The sequence below is a fragment of the Pleurodeles waltl genome, chromosome 7 (assembly GCF_031143425.1).
Source record: "Pleurodeles waltl isolate 20211129_DDA chromosome 7, aPleWal1.hap1.20221129, whole genome shotgun sequence".
Taxonomy (NCBI): domain Eukaryota; kingdom Metazoa; phylum Chordata; class Amphibia; order Caudata; family Salamandridae; genus Pleurodeles; species Pleurodeles waltl.
The window spans coordinates 50,861,615-50,881,711 of record NC_090446.1 but is presented as its reverse complement, the minus strand read 5'-3'; the positions used below and the strand labels follow the sequence as shown (position 1 = coordinate 50,881,711).

General features: G+C 50.2%; 1 protein-coding gene across 2 annotated transcripts in view; it reads left to right on the top strand.

Annotated features, from left to right (window-relative positions):
• Positions 1 to 953: 953 nt before the first annotated feature.
• Positions 954 to 20,097, top strand: part of LOC138247172 (killer cell lectin-like receptor subfamily B member 1B allele A) — an 87,485-nt gene continuing 68,341 nt past the window's right edge. For both annotated transcript variants that reach the window (XM_069201914.1, XM_069201913.1), the window contains exon 1: positions 954 to 1,123. In XM_069201914.1, the coding sequence (XP_069058015.1) occupies positions 1,042 to 1,123 (82 nt within the window). In that variant the 5' untranslated portion in view covers positions 954 to 1,041. The remainder of the gene's footprint in view (positions 1,124 to 20,097) is intronic.

The following is a 20,097-nucleotide window of genomic DNA, read 5'->3' as shown; positions in this document are numbered from 1 at the left end:
TGAGTGCAGGTAAGTGCAGGTAATATAATGTTTTTTTCCTTTTTTTAAGTGGCATAGGGGGGCCTAACTTGGGCCCCCTTACATGCCACTGTGCCCAATGGCCATGGGCAGGGGGGCATGACTCCTGTCTTTGCTAAGACAGGAGTCATTTCCATGGGGGTTGTGTGTCAAAAAATGGCGCTAGCTGGGTTACAGCCAATTTCTTTTACTCTACTCTGACTTGCACCATTCTTTGGCGCACAACCCCCAGTCTTCCCTTCGCCTCCGCTGCCCGGTTATCGTCATTTATTTTGATGCTAACCAGGCTGCAGCGCTGGCTAACGTCATTCCATAAATAATTTCTAACACCAAGACACCACAGCAAGTACATTAAAAAGGGCTTTACCTGCTGTAACTTGCTTACTGCATTGAGCCACCCCCATGGGTAGTGGAAATGTGTCTCTGTAGTCTGTTGTGAACAGCAGGCCAGGGTCAAATTTGTAAATCAACCTTTATCCATCCAATATTTCCTATTAGGACATTACAAGAAGTCTTTCAGGCATTTTGGTGTCAAACATATAGAATTGTCAGTGGATAATGACAGGTTTTCAATCTGAAAATGTTCGAAATACCTGATTTGTTTAATGTGAGTAAATCTACCTAGAGTTAAAAGCAGCTTCTGTGTTAGTTACACTATGGTGCTCATCTCTACTCTCTCTGAACCCTCAGGGTGTAAAAATGAACCTTATGTAACTAAAGTGACTCATCCCTGGGCATTCCATTTTAGGATAGGCTGGGCCAAGGCCTGGGTACTTCTTTCAGAAAAGGTATAAACACAAAACATGAATATTTCAAGTTTTAAACCTCTACTGCTTGATTGCTATCACTAGTTGTTCAGAGAATTGTGGTTAGAACTACACTATCCGGCATCTACAGTCCATGGGCTGGTGGTTTCCGGTTCCTGTGCAGGGGACGAAAAGCAGAGACGCAGTTTAGCAGCTCTGTGAGTTTCCACTCAAGATCAGCTGCTCTGTTCAGAAGGCCAGGTTTAGAAACTCAACTATGGCGGATGAGGAGAGATACACAGCATTGCAGTTCAAGGAGAAGAAGAAACCAGAGGACATACATAAAGATGTACAGAGAGGTTAGAGCTTCCCTTACTTCTCCTGTCTTTGTTTTTCTATACATAATTTATACATATTATGGCCCATATTTATACTTTATTAGTGCCGCATTTGCATAATGTTTTGACCCAAAAGCGTTGCAAACTTACAAAATATAATTGTATTTTATAAGTTTGATTTGCTTTTGCGTAAAAAAATTACGCAAATGAGATGCTAAAAAAGTATAAATATGGGCCTGTGTGCCTTTACGGGGTTCTCAAAATTGTTTCTTTCCTTTGGAGGGTTGCACTAGGGCTGAAGATGGATATTATTATGAGTGGATTTATATTACAGCAGTTACTTCAAGAGAGGGCCATGACAAAGTGTTTTATATGGCTCTCATCAAGTATGAGTTAACGGAGTGCATGGGGAAATCTCTCCTTTAACCACTTGTATGCTGGTAATGGTTTTGTCCCACAGCACAGTGCTCCTTTGCCGAGGATGCAACCATTATGTCCAGACACTGGAGCATAGGGGAAGTGGTCCCCCCTGTGGGCCTCCCACCCACATCCCCCAGTGCAGGGATGGAAGGGGAATCACTTCCCCTTGCACCTCCAGCCCCCAGTGATGTCTGAAGACGTCAGCACGCCATCGGAAGAGAAATGAAAGTATTTCTTTTACGATCAGGGGGTGGGGGCAGGCAGAGTGGTATGAAAGGAAAGGAAAGGCCATTCCCTTTCCTTTCATTTCTCTCTGAGCATTTCTGCAGCCCGATCGTAAGCTGCAGAAAAACCCACTAGACACTAGGGATTTTTGTTTTGTAGGTGTTTATGTATGAGGGGAAGTGACCCCTTTGGCAAGGGTCTCTCCCCTGGGGGGCAATTTTTTATTAGGCCTTTTCTGCCCCCCGAAGGGGCAGAAGCCACCAGGCACCTGGGATCATTTGTTTAACTTTTTTTACAAGAGGGTAGCGACCCCTTAGGCAAGGGTCGCTGGCCTGGGTGGGTAAATTGTATTTTGCCCATTTCCGTCCTCCTTGGTCTTTGGGATGCTGCCATGTAGCAAAATCTACGAGACCTAGACACATCTGAAAACTAAACACCCAGGTGAGTCTGGGGTGGTGTGCTTCACATGCACCCGCACCATTTTCCTACCCACAATGCCCTGCAAACCTCCAACTTTGCTTGAAATCATACATTTTCCCCATATTTTTGTGATGGAACCTTCCGGAATCTGCAGGAATCCACAAAATTTCGACCACCCAGCATTGTTGTATTTATACCAATAAAAATTCTGCCCCATGTTTTTTTTCAAACTGCCCTTTTGGACTCGTTTTCGTTCCCTCTCAATTTCGACATATTTTTGGCTCTTCTCTGTCACAGGCACTTAGCCCACCTACACAAGGGAGGTATCATTTTTATCAGGAGACTGAGGAGAACGTTGGGTGGTAGGAAATTTGTGCTGGTGCAGTGGTTGCACACAGAAATTAGGAAAAAAATGATTTTTTAGCTAAATTTGAGGTTTGCTGAGGATTCTGGGTTAGAAAACACTGGGGGATCAACGCAAGTCACACCTCCCTGGATTTCCTTGGGTGTCTAGTCTTCAGAAATGTCTGGGTTTGGTAGGTTTCCATAGATGGGCTGCTAAGCTTAGGACCAAAAAACGCAGGTGACCCCGGCAAAAACAGGTAGTTTTCTATTGAATAATTTTGGTGTGTCCACATTGTGTCGTGGGGCATTTCCTGTTGGGGACACTAGGCCTACCCACACATGTGAGGTACTGTTTTTATCTGGAGACCTGGGGGAAGGCTGGGTGGATATAAGTCTATGGCTCCCCTCAGATTCCAGAACTTGGCAGTACCGAAATGTGAGGAAAAAGTGTTTTTCTGCCAAATTTTGAGGTTTGCTCAGGATTCTGAGTAACAGAATATGGTGGGAGCACCACAAGTTACCCCATCATAGGTTCCCCTAGGTGTCTACTTTTCAGACAGAAATATCCAGGTTTGGTAGGTTTTCCTAGGTGCCGGAGGAGCCAGAGGCCAAAATCCACAGCTAGACACTTGGCAAAAAACAGGTCAGTTTTCTTTGGGAAAACGTGATGTGTCCATGTTGTGCTTTGGGGCATTTTCTGTCACAGGCACTAGGCCTACCTACACAAGTGAGGTACCATTTTTGTTGGGAGACTTGGGGGAATGCTGGGTGGAAGGAAATTCTAGAACTTTCTATCACCGAAATGTAAGGAAAAGTGTTTCTTTTTGCTAAATTTTGAGGTTTGCTAAGGATTCTGGGTAACAGAACCTGGTAAGAGCACCACAAGTTACCCCATCCTGGGTTTCCCTAGGTGTCTAGTTTTCAGAAATGTCCAGGTTTGGTAGGTTTTCCTGGGTGCTGGATGAGCTAGAGCCCAAAATCCACAGCTAGGCACTTTGCAAAAAACAGGCTAGTTTTCTTTGGGGGAAATGTGATGTGTCCATGTTTTGTATTGTTGTATTTCATGTCACAGTCACTAGGCCTACCCACACAAGTGAGGTACTATTTTTTTGGGAGTCTTGGGGGAATGCTAGGTGGAAGAAAATTTGTGGCTCTTCTCAGATTCCAGAATTTCTGTCACCGAAATGTGTGTAAAAAGTGTTTTTTTTGCCCAATTTTGAGGTTTGCAAAGGATTTTGGGTAAGGGAACCTGGGGAGAGCGCCACAGGTTACCCCATCCTGGATTCCCCTATGGGTCTAGTTTTGAAAAATGCATGGGTTTGGTAGGTTTTCCTAGGTGCCGGCTGAGCTAGAGACCAAAATCCACAGGTAGGCACTTTCCCCAAAAACCGTCAGTTGTCAATAGAAAAATGTGATGTGTCCATGTTGCATTTAGGGACGTTTCCTGTTGCGGGCGCTAGGCCTACCAACACAAGTGAGGTAGCATTTTTATTGGAAGACTTGGGGGAAAGAGGGTGAAAGTGGCTCCTCTCAGATTCCAGAACTTTCTATCACCGAAATGTGAGGAAAAAGTGTTTTTTTTGCCAAATTTTAAGGTTTGCAAAGAATTCTGGGTAACAGAACCTGGTGAAACCCCCTCAAGTCACCCTGTTGCATAGGCTTTAATTTTTCTAATGAGACTACTGTATTTTGACTAAGTCTGACCCACTGCAGGTGACACCAGTCGCTCCAATCCGGGTTTGCTCCGGCTAACTAGCAGTGCCTCACCTCTACCCAAGGGCAGGGATGACTGGGCTACCGAGCGCATGACATCATTGGTTTCTCAGGGAAGCTGTGGTCACTCAGGTCTCATCCGTTTCTCTCAGTTACATTAGTCTAATTTATACAAAGACAAACAGAGACAGTATGGGCCTGATTCTAACTTTGGAGGACGGTGTTAAACCGTCCCAAAAGTGGCGGATTTACCACCTACCGTATTACGAGTCCATTATATCCTATGGAACTCGTAATACGGTAGGTGGTATATCCGCCACTTTTGGGACGGTTTAACACCGTCCTCCAAAGTTAGAATCAGGCCCTATATGTTTTGATTATGATTTTAATGAAGCAAGTGCATCTTATTTAGCAAAGCGTGAGCTGCAATAACCAGGACGACACAACAAAACAAGATTAGAATTGTGAAAAAGAGAGTAAAGCATTAAAATAACACTACCATGTTGTCACTAGAGTCAATAGACTAATTCCTACCTAAGTTTTAATAGAGAACAGCATGTTCCACTCTAAATCTGCCCTTCAGGTTCCCCTGGGAAGACATCATCCCCCATACCTGAGCAATGGCATGTAGTCTGCGTTAGCATCTGTAGCAAAGCATTCAGCATATAGTCGTGGTTCTCTGGCTGGAATCTTCCTCTAACGTGTAAGGGACAGGAAAGTGTTTTTATAATAAAACAGCTGATGTTCTGAGAAAATGTCCCTACGTAAAGATGTTTTCTACCAATGTTGGAGACTAAACTTATACCATGTTCACCAGCAATGTACCTTGCTGTAGCCTTGAAAGAAGCACAGAGTAAGCAAGAATGTCTTGTTTTAGAACATAGTACTGGCCTAGGCAAAACAGTTAGATAAACAGAAAATAAAACAAGACCGTAAAAGTGGCTATTGTAGCAATAATAAAATGAGGCTAAATAAAATATATCTAGGTTAGAGTGCACAGCGGCAGGCCTAGTATATTAAAATAACGTGCATGGAGCTATAGCTAAAATGGCTACACAGCACCCTCCCCTTGTCGGTTGAAGGTGGTTAAAAGCCTAATTACATATAGAATGCTACTAAAGCCCAACCTAAGCTATACTGTAAAAGATCATAAAAATCTATGTCAATCATGAAAAGTGGAAGGGACACATGAGCATATAAAAAGGACAATTTAAAACGTGAACATGTGGCATAAAAAGACCAAATTTGAAAAGTCAAAAGTTATTTAAAAGTTCCAATCGATTTCGGGACCATAGAGGACAGGAAATCTTCCACTTCAGCAGGTGTTAAAAATGGAAAGGTACTGCCAAGAAGAACCAAGGAGCGATCGTGTTCCATAGCCTCAGCCTCAGCCAAGGCGGCATTCCGTGGTGTGCTCAATGATGAGTCAAGAGCTGCATCCTCCAGGAAGGGCAACTCATAGGTAGCTTCCCGTAACAAATGCACCCTCAAAGCGCATGCCGGGTAATGAGCCCTCAGCGAGAACATCAACAGATCAGCGTCCAATGAAAGTAAGTGTTATGTAGAAAGACAAATTTCCAGTGCTTATTCGTAAGGACACCAGAGGCACCGAAACATGGGCTGCACACAATGCAAAACCGGTCTGAATGACAAAGACCAGTCACACTCCAATTGCTCCAGGAGTGTTGCTCCAAAATACTGCATCATGCATTCATGACACAGCTGTGCTGATGGGAGCGCTTTCATTCCTCCTTGTTGCGGGGGCACAGCCATTGCGCATAAAAAATAGCAACAGCAAGACACCAACAAATATAGCCAAATTTATCAGAAACACTGGGCCCACACGGCATGGGCGAGGCCCACACTCAATCCCCGAACATGACGGAGAGAACACTGCAGGGGCATCAGATAGCAATAAAACAGGGACCTCAGGGGGAAGGGAAAGGGGGGACACCTCAGCCGGTTGAGTGCACAATGCCAAATTCATGAGGGGGCCACATGCCCACTGTTCAATCTTAGGGAGTGCAAAGCCACAGTCTCTCAAGTCTCTACAATGGGTGGGTTGCCCATTGTTCAATCCTGGGGAGTGCAAAGCCACAGTCTCTCAAGTCTCTACAGTGGGTGGGTTGCCCACTGTTCAATCCTGGGGAGTGCAAAGCCACAGTCTCTCAAGTCTCCCAAGTGGGTGGGTTGCCCACTGTTCAATCCTGGGAGTGCAAAGCTACAGTCTCTCAAGTCTCTACAGTTGGTGGGTTGCCCACTGTTCCATCCTGGGGGGTGCAAAGCCACAGTCTCTCAAGTGGATAACAGTCTCCACTGGTTCTGGAGGGGGCCTTGTGCCCAGAGTGCTTCATCCTGCCAAGGACTGAGGTAGTGGATGTGAATCTCCACTGGTTCTGGAGGGGGCCTTGTGCCCAGAGTGCTTCATCCTGCCAAGGACAGAGGTAGTGCATGTATCTCTCCACTGGTTCTGGAGGGGGCCTTGTGCCCAGAGTGCTTCATCCTGCCAAGGACTGAGGTAGTGGATGTGAATCTCCACTGGTTCTGGAGGGGGTCTGGTGCCCAGAGTGCTTCATCCTGCTTGTGACGGATTTAGTGGCATCAGTGTCCTTGGCGCTCAAGGGCCAGCGGTGCTTGTGGCGGCAGTGTCCTGCTCAGCGGTGCTTGTGGTGGCGATGTCCTTGGCAGCGGTGCTTGTGGCGGCAGGTTCCTGTTCAGCGGTGCGTGTGGCAGCAGTGTCATGTTCAGTGGTGCTTGTGGCGGTGGTATCCTTGGCAGCGGTGCTTGTGGCGGCAGTGTCCTGTTCAGCGGTGCTTGTGGCGGCAGTGTCCTGTTCAGCGGTGCTTGATGCGGTGGTGTCCTTGCCAGCGGTGCTTGTGGCGGAAGTGTCCTTGGCAGCGGTGCTTGTGGCGGCAGTGTCCTGTTCAGCGGTGCTTGTGGCGTCAGTGTCGTGTTCAGCGGTGCTTGTGGCGGCGGGGTCCTTGGCAGTGACTCAGCTGCTGGCAGTCCTGTCGGGCCCAGCGGGGCTGGTGCTGGCGGTCCTTTATGGCCCAGCGGGGCTGGTGCTGGTGGTCCCTTATAGCCCAATGGGGCTGGTGCTGGCGGTCCTGTCCTGGGCAGCTGGGCTGGTGCTGGCGGTCCTGTCCTGGGCAGCTGGGCTGGTGCTGGCGGTCCTGTCCTGGGCAGCAGGGCTGGTGCTGGCGGTGGCCTCCTGAGCAGCGGGGATGATGGCGGTGGCCTCCTGGGAAGCAGGGCTGGTGCTGGTGGGCAGTGGGGAAGATGGCGGTGGCCTCCTGGGCAGCAGGGCTGGTGCTGGCGGTGGCCTCCTGGGCAGCGGGGATGATGGCGGTTGCCTCCTGGACAGCAGGGATGATGGCGGTGGCCTTCTGGGCAGCAGGGCTGGTGCTGGCGGTGGCCTCCTGCGCAGCGGGGATGATGGCGGTGGCCTCCTGGGCAGCGGGGATGATGGCGGTCTTCTCCACCGTGCTCCTCTTCCCAGACTTGCTGAGTTTCTTGTGACCCTTCCCCACCTTGGAAGGTGTCACAGTTGAATCCACACTCCCACCTGTACCCCTGGGAGCGGCTTTGGTGGCTGGAGTCTTCCCCCTCTCCCGCCGGGCACTGGCCAACTTTTGATGCTTGACAGGTGGGGGACTGTCCATGCTGTGGCTCCGTGCCACACTGGCTGCTCTGCTGCTGCCCGGTGCACTCCAGATTCCGGTGACTACAGGCACCACTGGTCCCGGAGATGTTGTGGCTGAGGTGCTAGGTTGGGAACTGGAGAGTCGGGCCCTAGGAGACTGACAGGGACGGGGAGGTGAGGGAAAGAGGTCAAGGGTGGACAGGAAATGTTTTTTGGGAACACTGGGACGGGTAGCTGGAGGGGGTTTGGGAGTGGAGGAGGAGGTTGTGGTTGTAGGAGGTGTTCGTTTGGTGACTTTGGGTGAAGGTGCATGCGATGTAGGCTGTTGTGAGGTGGATGGCTGTTGGGTGGGTGTGTGCCTGCGTTTGTGTATCTTGGGAGGTAGTGTCACAGACACACTGGGAGAGGACACAGGGGACGTGTGAATGGTAGTGGGGGTGGTGACTGCAAGTGAGCGGGGTGTGGTGGTGTGTGTGCTGGTGATGGAAGTAGTGGCTGTAGATGTAGTGCATGCAGGTGTGAGTGGAGACGAGACTGGGAGGGAGGATGGAGACGACGAGGATGGGGACACAGTGGAGGCAGTGGATGTTGGTGTGTCTGCATGTGTGTGATACTTGCGTGAGTGCCTGTGGGATGTGTGGTGCTTATGTTTGCCTGAGCTTCCCTTGTGTGTTGACATGTGTGCATGCTGGTCTGAAGGTGTGCTAGGGATAGGCTGAGGTAGAGGGGATTGGGTCTGGGTGGAGAAAGTTGGAGGGAGGAGGCTAGAGACATGGACAATAGCTGCCATCAGTGCTGAGGCCAGTATCTGAAAAGCTCGCTGAAGGGTCGCCTGACCAGAATGAATGCCCTCCAGGAATGCATTTGTCTGTTGCAACTGCCTTTCTACACCCTGGATGGCATTCAAAAAAGGTAGACTGCCCAACAGTGAGGGACCTGAGGAGGTCAATGGCCTCTTCACTGAGGGCCGCAGGGGTGACTGAGGCAGAGGCTGAGGTGCTTGGGGCGAAGGTGATGCCCACCCTTCTGGGTGAGCAGGCACGGGGCAAAGGCTGAGGGGCTGCTAGGAGGGCGGTGCTGGTAGGGGGTGGAGGCTGTACCTGTAGATGCGGGAGGCACAGATGTGGCCGCCACCACAAGGGAACTCCCATCAGAGGACGAGTCTGTATCACTGGTGTCAGCTCCTGTCCCCGCCATGGAGCTCCCCTCGCCCTCCATCCCACTGGTGAAATCCAAGTCCGTAGTTTCACCCTCCAGGGCCATGTGGGATGCTGCTCCCTCCTGCTCCGATGCCACTGCTCCTCCGCCTGATGATGCTAATGCACACAAGAACAGGGAGACCACAAAAAGGGGGGGGAACGACAGAACAAAGACATGTTGAGTGCATGCATTACCGCTACCGTTGGCAGACACGACAGACACAGAAGCCCCATGCTCTACACCGCGCACTTGGGGTCCACTGTTCAATCCCTGGGACATGACCTACAATCTGCACACATGGATGTCACAGGAGCCTGACTAGGTGTACTTGGCACTGTACACAGGTGGGGTGGGGTGCCACAGGGTCTGCCAGAACAAGGGGACCTAACTAGCACACTCGCCCTGCCCTAGGGAAACCCACAGCCCACCTCCCCCACCCAGACACCTCCACTGTGCGCAAAATCAGCAGAATTAGAGTGTACCCCCTTGTGGCTGCTGTGATGCCCTCAAGTGCCCATCCAACTCCGGGTACGCCACCGCCAGGATCCTGAACATCAGGGGGGTCATGATGCGACAGGCACCCCTCCCACGTTGGGAGGCAATCCCCAGCTGGGCCTCCGCCTTCTTCGTGCTCCAGCGGCGAATGTCCTCCCATCTCTTACGGAAGTGGGTGCTCCGTCTGTGGTAGACCCCCAGGACGTCCTTGGCGATGGCACGCCAAATATCTTCTGGTGGGCGCTGACCTACATGAATTGTACAGGGGAAAAAGAAAAGTTATTACCAACTGCACCATCACAGTCATTGGCCTCCATCCCTACCCTTGCCATGTGGCACATGCACTCACCATTGTTTCATGCACGCCTCAATCTCCCCCCGCTCATCTTTCATCCACCCCACTCCACACAGGCATAGCCCATACGGCATGCTCCCAGTGTACTTACCTGTTTGTCTGGAGGACCGTAGAGTAGCGTGTACTGGGGGAGGACCCCATCCACAAGTTTCTGCAACTCCTCCTATGTGAAGGCAGGAGCCCTTTCCCCAGACGCATGAGCCATTGTCTCTTCCAGACCGAGGTCGCAGCAGCAGTTAGAGTGTAGGTCCTCTCCTGTTGAAGATCAGGTATCGAGTGATTGAACAGATAGAAAATGGCAGTCACGTCTTCAGCGTACATCGTCATTGGCTCCTGGGACCCATAGGGTCCAATGTTAACCAATGCAGAATTGCGCCGCGGTCTTCGACCGCCTACCACGACGGTGTACAACGCCAGCGCAGTTACCTCACATCCCATTGTCCCACTTTACAGGTCAGGCAGCCGCCATTTCAGGGGCCCACATGGCTTAATTTTTAACTGTGTCACACATACCTAGGCCTTGTCTCAACACTAATACAGGCCAAATTTCGGATTATGATATGTGTTCTGTGTAAGCTGTGTTTACGTACTTCTGAGTTGGTTGACTCTGTGCTCGCTGTTGTCCTTCATAGGCACCGTCCGCTGGGACATGTGAGGAGATGGTGTACAGGCTGCTGGTGGACCTGTTGACAATGGAGGAAAGACATGTGATCATCACCTACAGGCTTGATCGTGCCACAATCCTGGAACTGTGTGCCCAGCTGGAGCCAGACCTGATGTCAGCTATCCGCCATCCCACAGGAATCCCCCCTCTAGTGCAGGTGCTGTCAGTACTCCATTTCCTTGCAAGTGGGTCATTTCAAACAACAGTGGCCATAGCATGAGGGATGTCCCAGCCTATGTTTTCCAACGTGTTGTCCAGTGTTGTCTGCCCTGCTGAAACACATGCGGAGCTACTTCATTTTCCCTTAGGTGGAGGATTTGCCTATAGTGAAAGGTGACTTCTATGCCCTGGGACATATCCTCAACATCATAGGCACCATTGATGGGACACATGTGGACTTGGTCCCCCCCCGCAGGAGTGAACAGGTGTACAGAAACCGGAAGAGTTATCATTCCATGAATGTGCAGATGGTGTGTTTGGCAGACCAGTACATCTCCCATGTGATTGCCAAATTCCCTGGCTCAGTGCATGACGCTTACATCCTGCGGAATAGCAGCATCCCTTATGTGATGGGTCAACTCCAGAGGCACCATGTGTGGCTATTAGGTGAGCACCTGGAAGCAAGTCAGTGGAAATGGTTGTCTGGGTCTGGGGATATCCCTACAGGTTAGTGTGTGTCGAACTGTTGCCCTCGCCATTTGCAGGTGACTCTGGTTACCCCAACCTGTCATGGCTACTGACCCCAGTGAGGAATCCCAGGACAAAGGCAGAGGATTGCTATAATGAAGCCCATGGGTGATCTAGGAGGATTATAGAGCGGACCTTCGGCCTCCTGAAGGCCAGGTTCCGGTGCCTCCATATGGCAGGTGGATACCTATTCTACTCACCGAAGAAGGTGTGCCAGATCATCGTGGCCTGCTGTATGCTTCACAACTTAGCTTTGCGATGCCAGGTGCCTTTTCTGCAGGAGGATGGTCCAAATGGAGTTGTTGTGGCAGCTGTGGAGCCTGTGGACAGCGAAGATGAGGAAGCAGAAGAAGAGGACATTGACAACAGAAACTCGGTTATCCTGCAATACTTCCAGTGAGACACAGGTAAGAATACAAACCTGCCTACTACATGTACTTTAACACTACTACCACTCTACTGTCTGTCGTTTTCACCCAGTGTATGGTCACTGAGTTGTCACTTTCCCTTACGATTTCACAGATGTGGGTCCCACTGTGTGACATCTGCTTTGTTTCCTCATGGACTAGAGCTGTGTGACATAGGTATGTTGACATTACAATTGTAAGAGCATTTTGACACTGTAATTGCTAATACACTATTTCGAAATCACAGACAGACTCCAGATTGTTTTGTGCTTTAAGGGTGTTTATATCAGTGCTCAATATTGGAGGGGGTTGTAAAATGGGGAGGGCTGATGGAGGAGGAATGTCCATGGCAGAGTCCAGTCTATTAGTCTAACAGGTGCATTGCCCAAATGAGCATAGGAAGTGGAGCTGGGGCAGTTTGAGGATGGACAGGGGGACAAGGTGGGACAGAAGGATGACATTCAGGGTGGTCTTATTTCTTGGCGGGGGTCTTTACATCGTTCTCTGTCTTTGTCCTGGATCTCAGGGACCGTTTGCGGGGTGGTTCTCCCTCTGTAGGAAGTAGGGTGCTGGTGTGGTGGTCCTGTGGTGGTGCCTCCTGTCCACTAGCGCCGGCGGAGGTGGTGGGCAGTTCATCGTCCAGGCTAGTGTCAGTGGCCCCTTGTTGTGCCACAGTGTCCCTCCTGGTGTTGAGGACTTCCTTCAGCACCCACTACGATGGTGCCCAGGGTGGAATTAATGATCTGAGTTCCTCCCTGAAGCCCAAATACTGTTCCTCCTGCAGGCGCTGGGGCTCCTGAAAGTTGGCCAGTACTGTTGCCATCGTCTCCTGGGAACGGTGGTAGTCTCCCATGATGTTGGAGAGGGCCTCGTGGAGAGTGGGTTCCCTTGGCCTGTCCTCCCCCTGTTGCACAGCAGCCCTCCCAGTTCCCTTGGTTCCTGGGCTTCCGTCCCCTTGACCGTGTGCCCACTGCCACTGCCCCCAGGTCCCTGTTGTTGTTGGGGTGGTGGGCTAGCCTGGGTTCCCTGTAGTGATGGACACTCTGCTGATTGACTTGTCCTGGGGACAGAGGTATGGGTCCGCTGGGTAGGTGCTGTGCTGGTGTTTCCAGAGGGGTGAAGCTCTGTGGTGGCTTGTGACTGTGTGAGGGGAACCGACTGTCCCGAGGTCCCAGATGGGCCGGGCTGGTCATCTAGATCCAGTTGGACAGATCTGCTGTCATCACTGTGGGCCTCTTCTGTGGGTGGTTTGGACATGTGTGGACCCTCCTGTCCGGTGACGTTGGGTAGGGGTCCTGCAGGGGTATAAAAGGATGTTTATTACATCTGTGTGTGCCATGGTGTGCAATGGGTGGGTGACCCTGTACCCCATTGCTTGCATTCCTGTGTGGGTCCTTGTGTGATGGTGGTTTGGGGGGTGTATGGGTATGTGCAGTGGCGATGCTTTTGTGATGGGTGTCCATGCTTTGATGTTGCATGCACGGCTTGGTGTTAGGATGTGTGGTTTGTCTTGTTGGGACATTTGTGAGGAGTTGGAGTGATGGGGGTGAGGGTGAGGGTGGGAGTATGTGATAGCATGCAAGTAGGGTGGGGGATGTAATAGTTAAGATTTGACTTACCAGAGTCCATTCCTCCATCTACTCCTGCAAGGCCCTCAGGATGCAGAATCGGCAAGACTTGCTCCTCCCATGTTGTTAGTTGTGGGGGAGGCGGTGGGGGTCCGCCACCAGTCCTCTGTACCGCGATGTGGTGTCTTGAGACCAAGGAATGCACCTTCCCCCGTAGGTCGTTCCACCTCTTCCTGATGTCATTCCTATTTTTTGGGTGCTGTCCTACTGCATTGACCCTGTCCACTATTCTGCGCCATAGCTCCATCTTCCTAGCGATGGAGGTGTGCTGCACCTGTGATCCGAATAGCTGTGGCTCTACCCGGACAATTTCCTCCACCATGACCCTAAGCTCCTCCTCAGAGAACCTGGGGTGTCTTTGCCGTGCCATGGGGTGGTGTAGGTGATGTGTGGGGTGCTGTGTGTAGTAATAAGTTAGGTGATATTTAGTGGTGTGTGTAGTGAAGTGCGTGGAAGTTATGTGGGTGATGGTATTGTGTACCTGTGGATGCTTGGTAGTTTTTTGTAGTGTCTCTCTCTGGCCTTCTCTCTGTAATTTTGTCGTAGGGGTTTGTGGGTGATGTGGGTATGTGTTATATATTGTATTGGGTGTGTGGGAATTGTGTGTGTATGTGTATCAGGTGTGTGTATTTTGAATTGTCCAAAGTGGTAGTGTTTTGTAAATGTGTGTGAATTTTGAGTGCAGCGGTATGTACCGCCAATGGAATACTGCGGTTGAAAGACTGCTGCGTGGATTCATGGGTCGTGATAGTATGGACGTATTTCTGTTGGCGAGACGGTGGAGGTTTTGTTATCGCCAGTTTATCACTGACCTTTGGTGTGGGGGACTTCTGTGGGTGTCTGAATTTTGGCGGATTCCGAGCAGTGGGTCATAATGACCGTGGCGGAATTCTGCTGCTGCGGCGGTGCTTTGGCGGTCTTCTGCACGGCGGTAAACGGCTTTTGCCGCCAATGTTGTAATGACCCCCTAAGTTATTTAAAGTGTATATCCGGTTAGACAGGGTATTAATCCCATTATCAACAACGGCTAATACCTTGTTCAAATTTTCCTGGTCTATTTGCCTTAACCGGGCAGCTGCTTCTTGTTGGGAAAGCTTCCAAATTTAATTATATACTTGATATAAGAAACGCTTTCTGCGATGTTCCCTGGGGCCTAAAAGAAAGTCCTGTAAATCAGTGTTATTAGACAGGAAGGGGTGTGTGGTCTGGATGGTCAAAATGGCGGAGGCGTGAGCGCGTAGCTCCGCTAGGGCCTATATTTTATCCTTAACATCCCTGACCCTCCGGGAGCTGGATGTGGCCTACGAAGGTGTGGGGAAGAAGGGGCCCCTTGAGCAGGTGACCAAGGCTGTTTTCGGGCTCTCTGGTGCTGGGCTGTGCGTGGCTCACGTGCGAGGGAAATCTACGGGGACGGGAGCAGAGTGGCAGGCGGCCATGAAACACCGCTCCGGGCGGCTGATTGCAGACGAGAAGGGGTCCGGGGGCCTAGTGAGCAGTGTTGTGGTTAAAGGAGCAGCCTGGCCACTGAGGGGGCACGGTGCCCGGTGAGGAGAAAATAGCATGCAGGACAGTACAGGAACGGGCCTGTGGAGGAAGGGTCCGGAAGACTGAAATTGCCTGAATCGGCTGCGGCCTGCGGGAGAAGCGTGCTGGAGACTGAGGGTGAGCCGCGTGAGAGCCGCCCCCGACAACGAGGTACGATGCTGCTGGTTCCACGTGACCTAGGGGGCGCGCGGCTGGGTGAGCAGGGAGCCCTATGAGCAGCAGCATAGAGGAGAAAGCCAGCAGCACGTTGAGAGGCCTGATAGTGGAAACTGGAGCCAGCAGATTTTGGTGGCATGTAGCCAGAGATGCCCCAGGGACAGGGCTTGCCTGGCAATAAGAGCCAGGGTGAGCCAGACACCGGCAGAGGTGGCAGCGGAGGCGGTGGCTTGGAGACGGGGTCCTGATGTGGACAGGAGCCCACAGGACCTCTTTTGGGGAGTCAGACTCCGGGTACCCCTGTGCTACCCACACAAATGCGATGGAGCAAAAGACGACTGATCTCTGGGAGCTCAGGAGAGCATTGAGGGACACAGGTCTGAATAGGTCACCAATTGTGTTGACCCAGCGAGAAGAGGGGGGAAGAGGGCACGGCTGAGAGGATAACAGGCTGAACTGTGAGTCCAGAACATAACTGTAAAAACGACGGGGTTGTTAATTTGCCACCCCAACATACCGGATGACCTCCAGGGACAGAAAAAGAAGCAAAGTGCAAGCCCATAAGTGCATGGGAGATTTGACTGGGGGAGCCATGGTAGACCCGGTGACGCCGTCCCTGCAGGCTATGCCGGACAAGATCCTGGGGGCCATAGACGACACCAAAGCGACTCTTCAGCGGGACATTGGCCAGGTCTCAGTGGAGGTGAGCTTGCTCAGGGCAGACCACCAGAAATTGGCTGACAGGGTCCAGGAGCCTGAGAAGCTCTGGCAGAGCTCTCGCCGGCACAGCGGGAGGTTGGGGCCACAGTACACCAGCTCACGGAACGTGTACAGCGGCTGGAACACAGACCAGAGGAAGCCGAAGGTCGCAATCGCAGAAACAATGTGCGATTTATAGGCCTTCTGGAAGCTGCTGAGGGCACGGATATGGTGGCTTTCTTGGAAGGATGGTTAAGGACGGATGTGGCCCCGGAACTACTTACCCCCTTCTTTGTATTGGAGCGTGCGCACCGGGTGCCATCAAGGGCATTGGCCCCAGGAAGACCCCTTCGGGTGGTTGTGGCCAAGTTACTGCATTACCGGGATAGAGATGTGCTGCTGCAGAGAGCGAGAGAGGCCAGACCTTTCCGGGTTGCAAATGGAACAGTAACATTATTCCCGGATTTTACAGTGGAGGTACAAAACAAATGAGCCTCCTACATAGCAGTGAAGAGAGCACTCCGGGATGAAGGTATTCAATACTCCCTCCTGTTCCCAGCTAGGCTAAGGGTGGTCACTGAGGCTCACACCACCTTTTTTCAGACTCCAGATGAGGTGTCGCAATGGTTGGAGATGCATAACGCTGGGGTGAGTACCAACGACAGAGCGGAGCGAGCATGGTGCCAGGGCCACAGGGGGCCAAGGAGACAGTGAAGTTAGCCCCGATTGAGAGTGGAACCAAACCAGGCTCAACAGGAATCTGCCAAAAAGGCAGCGCTAGAGGCAGTGGCTTCGTTACAGTGCAGAGATTCTTCAGTGGAGGCCAGTGGAAGGGATTCAGACCCAACATCAGAAACATCAAGGGAGGACTCTTGCCGCCCTGATGGCGCCCCCAAGCTAGCCCCCCAAACTGCCAACGAATTGGGCTGATTTTGTTTCGGCTACCCCAGCCCTGTGATGGGTACTTTGGATTGAATTGGGGTCCTGTTGGCTGCAGACCCCCGCATTGGATTCTCAGCCACAGAGGTGTGAAAGTCGAGAACGCAGAATGACGTATTGTTTTAGTTGTGCATTTGCACTGTTAACTGGGCAGCCTACTGTTGGAGCAGCACCCTGGGGAAGGGAAGTTGGGGCTTGTAGTTTCATGTTATGGGTTGAGCGCGGGAGACTGAACCGTTTTGTCCTGAGGCAGATGCTGGTGACTGGGGGGGGGGCAGGAGCCTGTGGTAGTGAATGCAGGGGGGGGTGAGAGACCTTTCCTAACACAATTCAGACTACAATCTGTTAACATGGGGAACACTGGCCAGAAGGCATAGAGTCTTGACATATTTGAAGAGGAGGTGAGTGCATATTGCACTACTACAGGAGACCCATCTTAACTCCAGTGAAGTTGACAAATTGCGACGTAGATGGAGGGGACAGGTATTTGCCACTATATACTCAACCTTTGCACGAGGCGCGCTGGTGTGGATAAGACAAGACGGTGAGGAAGGCATATTTTGTTTTTTTGAAGTTGAATTTGTAGCCAAATTCAGAAAATCCTGCAACAATGCGGGCTACCCGTCTTAAATGTTGTAGCAATTCATCTTCCATAAGATAGATATCATCTATATAGGACAATGCTTCAAGGTCAATCTCATGCAGAATTGCAGTGACACGAGCTGCGTACAGTCCTGGGCTGTTCTTGTACCCCTGAGGTAAACAACAGAATTTTTTTCTGGGAGCCTAGTGTAATGAAACTTGTAAAGTCTCTATTCTCAGGCGCTATATTCTGGCAGAAAAAAACATTGGAAATATCCAGTGTTGTTTTGTGTTTTTTACGCACTATATTGGTCATTAGTGCTGTGCTGTGTCAGTTTGTATAGCATATGTGTGTATGACTGTTTAAATGTCTGTTGTCTAAGACTATTCTGATGAATGGTCCGGTTTGGCTACTGGAAATAAAGAATTATTCATTGGTGAGACACAGGGTTCAATTAGGCCCTCTCTAGTTGTGTGAGTATTTTTCTCACAGGTGCTTTTGCTTCATGTTTTATTGGGTACTGAGATTGGGGTTAAAGTTAATTTTTAATGGGAATGACATGGTAGGGGATTTTTTATCCCATCCTACATGGATGTGATATAACGCAGGTGCTTGTGCTAATGCCCAATCAATGGCGTACAATTCAGCGAGTTCCTCCGGAACAAGGGGCGAGAAAGAATGTTTAATAACATGTTCTCCATACAGGCAGGTACAGACAAATTCAGGTGCCCAATCTTGTTCGGCCAACAAAACATCATAGATATTTACCACGCGATGCCAAAAGATTGCGTGTATTGTGCATTCAGCGTCTCCTTCTAACTGTAGCATTACTTTATACACCCTATCAGGCATGGAGACTCGCATTTCACAGTTTCTACTTGTAGAAAGTCATCAGTTGCTTTCACCTCCAGATGCTCTAGAAGACTCCGGCGAACTATTGTGACCTCTGCCATGCTGTCTAGCAGTGCTAGTACCCACTTCCCGTTCTTCAAGAGGACTCTCTTTCTGAGTGGCATGTCGTACAGTGACTGCTGTCACCTTATTTTTCTTTTAATTGGGGTTTTTGTTGAGGAGGTTTCTCTTCCTTTTCAATCGAAACCTCTGAAGAGCGTTGTGATTCCTGTCTCGGTTTCACGTACTCTGTTCTCCGCTCTGATCGCCCACCTCTCTCACTTAATTTTTCCGATGAGTCCTGAAAAGAACAAGATTGGCGTGTATCAGTATATTGATATCTATCAGCGATTTTAAATTATCTCTATTTCTGAGATTATATCTATTTTGTGGAGTCTCCGTTCGCGGAGATTCTCCCCGTCTCTTTTTTAGGTGTCTGTTGTTTCTTATCCCACCATTTTTTGTTACCCTCAAGAGCTTGCTTGGAAAATTCTTTACTAGATTTACCCTGAAATTGTGGTTTAGTTGGTCTGGCCCCTAGACTATCTCGACCAATACTAGAATAGGTCTCTGTCATAATCTTTGGCAGCTCGCGTTCCTGATCCTGTTGAGGAACATCCCGGAGCCGCATGCGCACTGCAAGTGTGACTGCTTCCCCTTTAAGGTTACTTAAAATAATAGAGGAAATTGTGGCAAAATTGCCCATTAATTGCATCCCCAAGTCCAGGGCTGGGGCAGCCCCGTATTCATCTTCAATTTGTTTCAACACTTCCGGTAAGTTGGCAAGTGTCGGTGTACCGTGTGTGGTAGTATAGAGCGCAGCAAGGACCGTGCCCCATGCATTACAGTTATCTGATTTAGTGACCATCCCAAATGGCAAGCACATTGTTAGAATTCTACTTTACCCATAATCAAATGTACAGTTGCAGGGTTTATACCTGGCTTCACTGCATGCGGTTGTGCTGGAGCAGCACGTGCTGGGTTTGTATTTAATATTTGCATCACAAACTGTACTAGTCGTCTGTATGTTGCTGTTAGTTCAGTATATCAGCAACAAACCTCAGCTACTGTAGGGTGAGGTGTATATGTGGCCAATAAAGGCCATGTAGGACCATCATTGCTTAGAGGACCTAACCTTACTGGTAAAATCGTGTGGGGTAGAGCGTCATCAAGCCAATTATTATGTTCTTGATAAGATAAAGGTATTTCTAAATATGCATATGCCCTGTATTGTCCAGGTATATTTGCAAGTGTACAGTGATGAAATGTGTTTTTGTTCCCATCAACTGCTGGAAATGTGACCCAAGAATAGAAAAGTTCTGTTCTATAAGCTGCATGGGTGTCCACCACAAATGTAACTGGACCCCCCTGGGCCGTTAGCCCATTTGCTAATAAGTGTGCAGTCAGCGGTTGTCTCATATTGACTGCTATTGCTACCTGCTGTGGATTCACCATGCTAGATGGAATATATGTTCAGAGAAGGCACGCCAAATAGGGGAATTTCCTTTTAGAGTTCAAGCTTGAACAACGTCCAGCATCAGATAGGGTTACCTACATAGCTGGGGCGGAAATCCTCAATACCACGGACATCTCCGTATATAGAGTACTGAGGTGTCTTTGTATGAGATACTCAGGAGGACCCGAAAATCAGAGCCCGACCAAACGTTGGTGGCGCCATGGTGCATAGGCTCTCATTATTCTAATGAGACTACTGGATTTTGAGTAGCGGAATTGCCCACGGTGTGGGAGACTAATACCCTCATTACAACATTGGCAATAAATCCCACTTACCGCCGCGCAGAAGACCGCCAACACACCGTCACGGCGGAAGAATTCCGCCACAGCTATTATGACCCACAGTTCGGAATCCGCCAAAATCCAGACACCCACACAAGTCCGCCAAACCAAAGGTCAGTGATAAATGGCGATAACAAAACTGCTACCGTCACGGCAACAGGAATACGCCCACACTATCACAAC